At 43.1% G+C, this 1,695-nt stretch overlaps 1 protein-coding gene across 1 annotated transcript in view; it reads left to right on the top strand.

Moving 5' to 3' along the window:
- The first annotated feature begins 421 nt into the window (after positions 1–421).
- csmd2 (CUB and Sushi multiple domains 2) overlaps positions 422–1,695 on the top strand; it is a 221,697-nt gene continuing 220,423 nt past the window's right edge. The window contains exon 1 of the mRNA XM_010794261.1: positions 422–569. Coding sequence (XP_010792563.1) covers positions 422–569 — 148 coding nt within the window. The remainder of the gene's footprint in view (positions 570–1,695) is intronic.

Raw genomic sequence — 1,695 nt, 5'->3', positions numbered from 1 at the left:
ACATAATTGCTTTATGGCCCAAAACAGAATCGCTATCAAGCTCAATAACTTCTTGCAAAGGACGTTTATAGATTGAGTAAAAGATGACTCTTTCAAGAAATGATGTGTGCATCAATATCAGTTACTCGTACAGCAGGATGTCATTTACCTAAAACGGTAAAACATTAGACTCCCAGCATATATGGTCCATGAGGCTATGCCCTGACAAACTAGACAAGAGATTTTCCAAAACAGAGTGGTTGCTTCTCCTTTTGCAATGTACTGAGGAAGTGTATCAGTGCTTCAACTCACGCTACAGATGGCAATGGTTCATACCGAGCCTTTAACCTTAAATACACTTACAAATGTACAGGGTATACTGTAACTGCAGTTTTCAATGTGCGGCCTTCATGTTTGCTTGTTAAAACGCAACCGTGCTAACATGCTAATCTCTGTTCCCTGTTTCTTTGCCTACAGGTTCACTGGCCCCAACCTTCCATCACCCATCATTAGCAGCAAGAACTGGCTTCGGCTGCACTTTACCTCTGACGGCAACCACAAGTTGAGAGGTTTCAGCGCCCAGTACCAAGGTAAGATGAAGAGTGGTTTTGATGTTTTAAAAAGGACCATCATTCATAATGTGTCCCAGCTTTACCGATCAGCAAATAATTACTGGGTTTTCATCATATCTGATTTGGATATTCTGAGTCCCCTTTAGGATACATCTGAATATGTATGGTGACCAAATGTGAATATAGGTTTTACTTATACAAGAATAACAAACATCTAGTCACTGACAGCCTTGACAAAAGTCATACTTCTCCCATATCGGACACTCAAAGTCTAAGAGGCACGATCCCTTGAAATCTGACTGAGCACTCTGGGGGAACTATACCTTAGTGAGATCCCTTTTTGCACAACATTCAAGACACAAACAGGAATACCATAAAATGTGTTCAAGTCTAATTTAGTAAATCACATCAGTCTTCTTATTCCCAGTTGCAAGTGAGCTTACATTTTCTTAAATTATCGTAATGTTCTTTTTATTGTTTGCAAGTTTTCAAACTACCTACAGTGGCAACTGTGGCTGCGAGGGAGTGCGGTCGTCTTTCAACCAGAAGGTTGTGGGTTCGATCCCAGCCCGTTCAGCCAACATGTCGATGTCTTGGGCAAGATACTTAACCCTGAGTTGCTCCCGATGGCATGGCCAACGGTGTATGAATGTTAGGTCCTAGAGTAAGCTGCACTGCTCTGTATGAATGGGTGAATGACATGTAAAGCGCTTTGAGGGGTCGTAAAGACTGGATAAAGCGCTATATAAGTACAGTCCATTTACCATTTACCTGCTGCATGTGAATTCATTTGACACATTTTGGCAGAGTAGAGGTAATATTTTAGAAAATATGAGCAGGGGAACATGAAGGCCACTCTGAAACGTGCATTTTTGCTTTATTGGGGGGGTCTGGGGGGGTCCGAAAACCAGTCAGTATCTGGTGTGAGGGTTAGGGTTAGGGTTAGGGTAATGTTGTGAATCGAGTGGCCTGTGTTCGTCGTCCATAACATACCCCTGCCCATACCATAACCCCACCACCACCATGGGCCACTCGATTCACAACATTACCCTAACCCTAACCCTTACCATAACCCTAACCATAACCATAACCCTCACACCAGATACTGACTGGTTTTCGGACCCCCCCAGACCCCCCGAATAAA

The sequence above is a fragment of the Notothenia coriiceps genome, unplaced genomic scaffold (genome assembly GCF_000735185.1).
Source record: "Notothenia coriiceps isolate Sejong01 unplaced genomic scaffold, NC01 NC01_scaffold00037244, whole genome shotgun sequence".
In the NCBI taxonomy this organism is placed as follows: Eukaryota; Metazoa; Chordata; class Actinopteri; order Perciformes; family Nototheniidae; genus Notothenia; species Notothenia coriiceps.
This window is presented reverse-complemented; position numbering and strand designations above follow the sequence as displayed.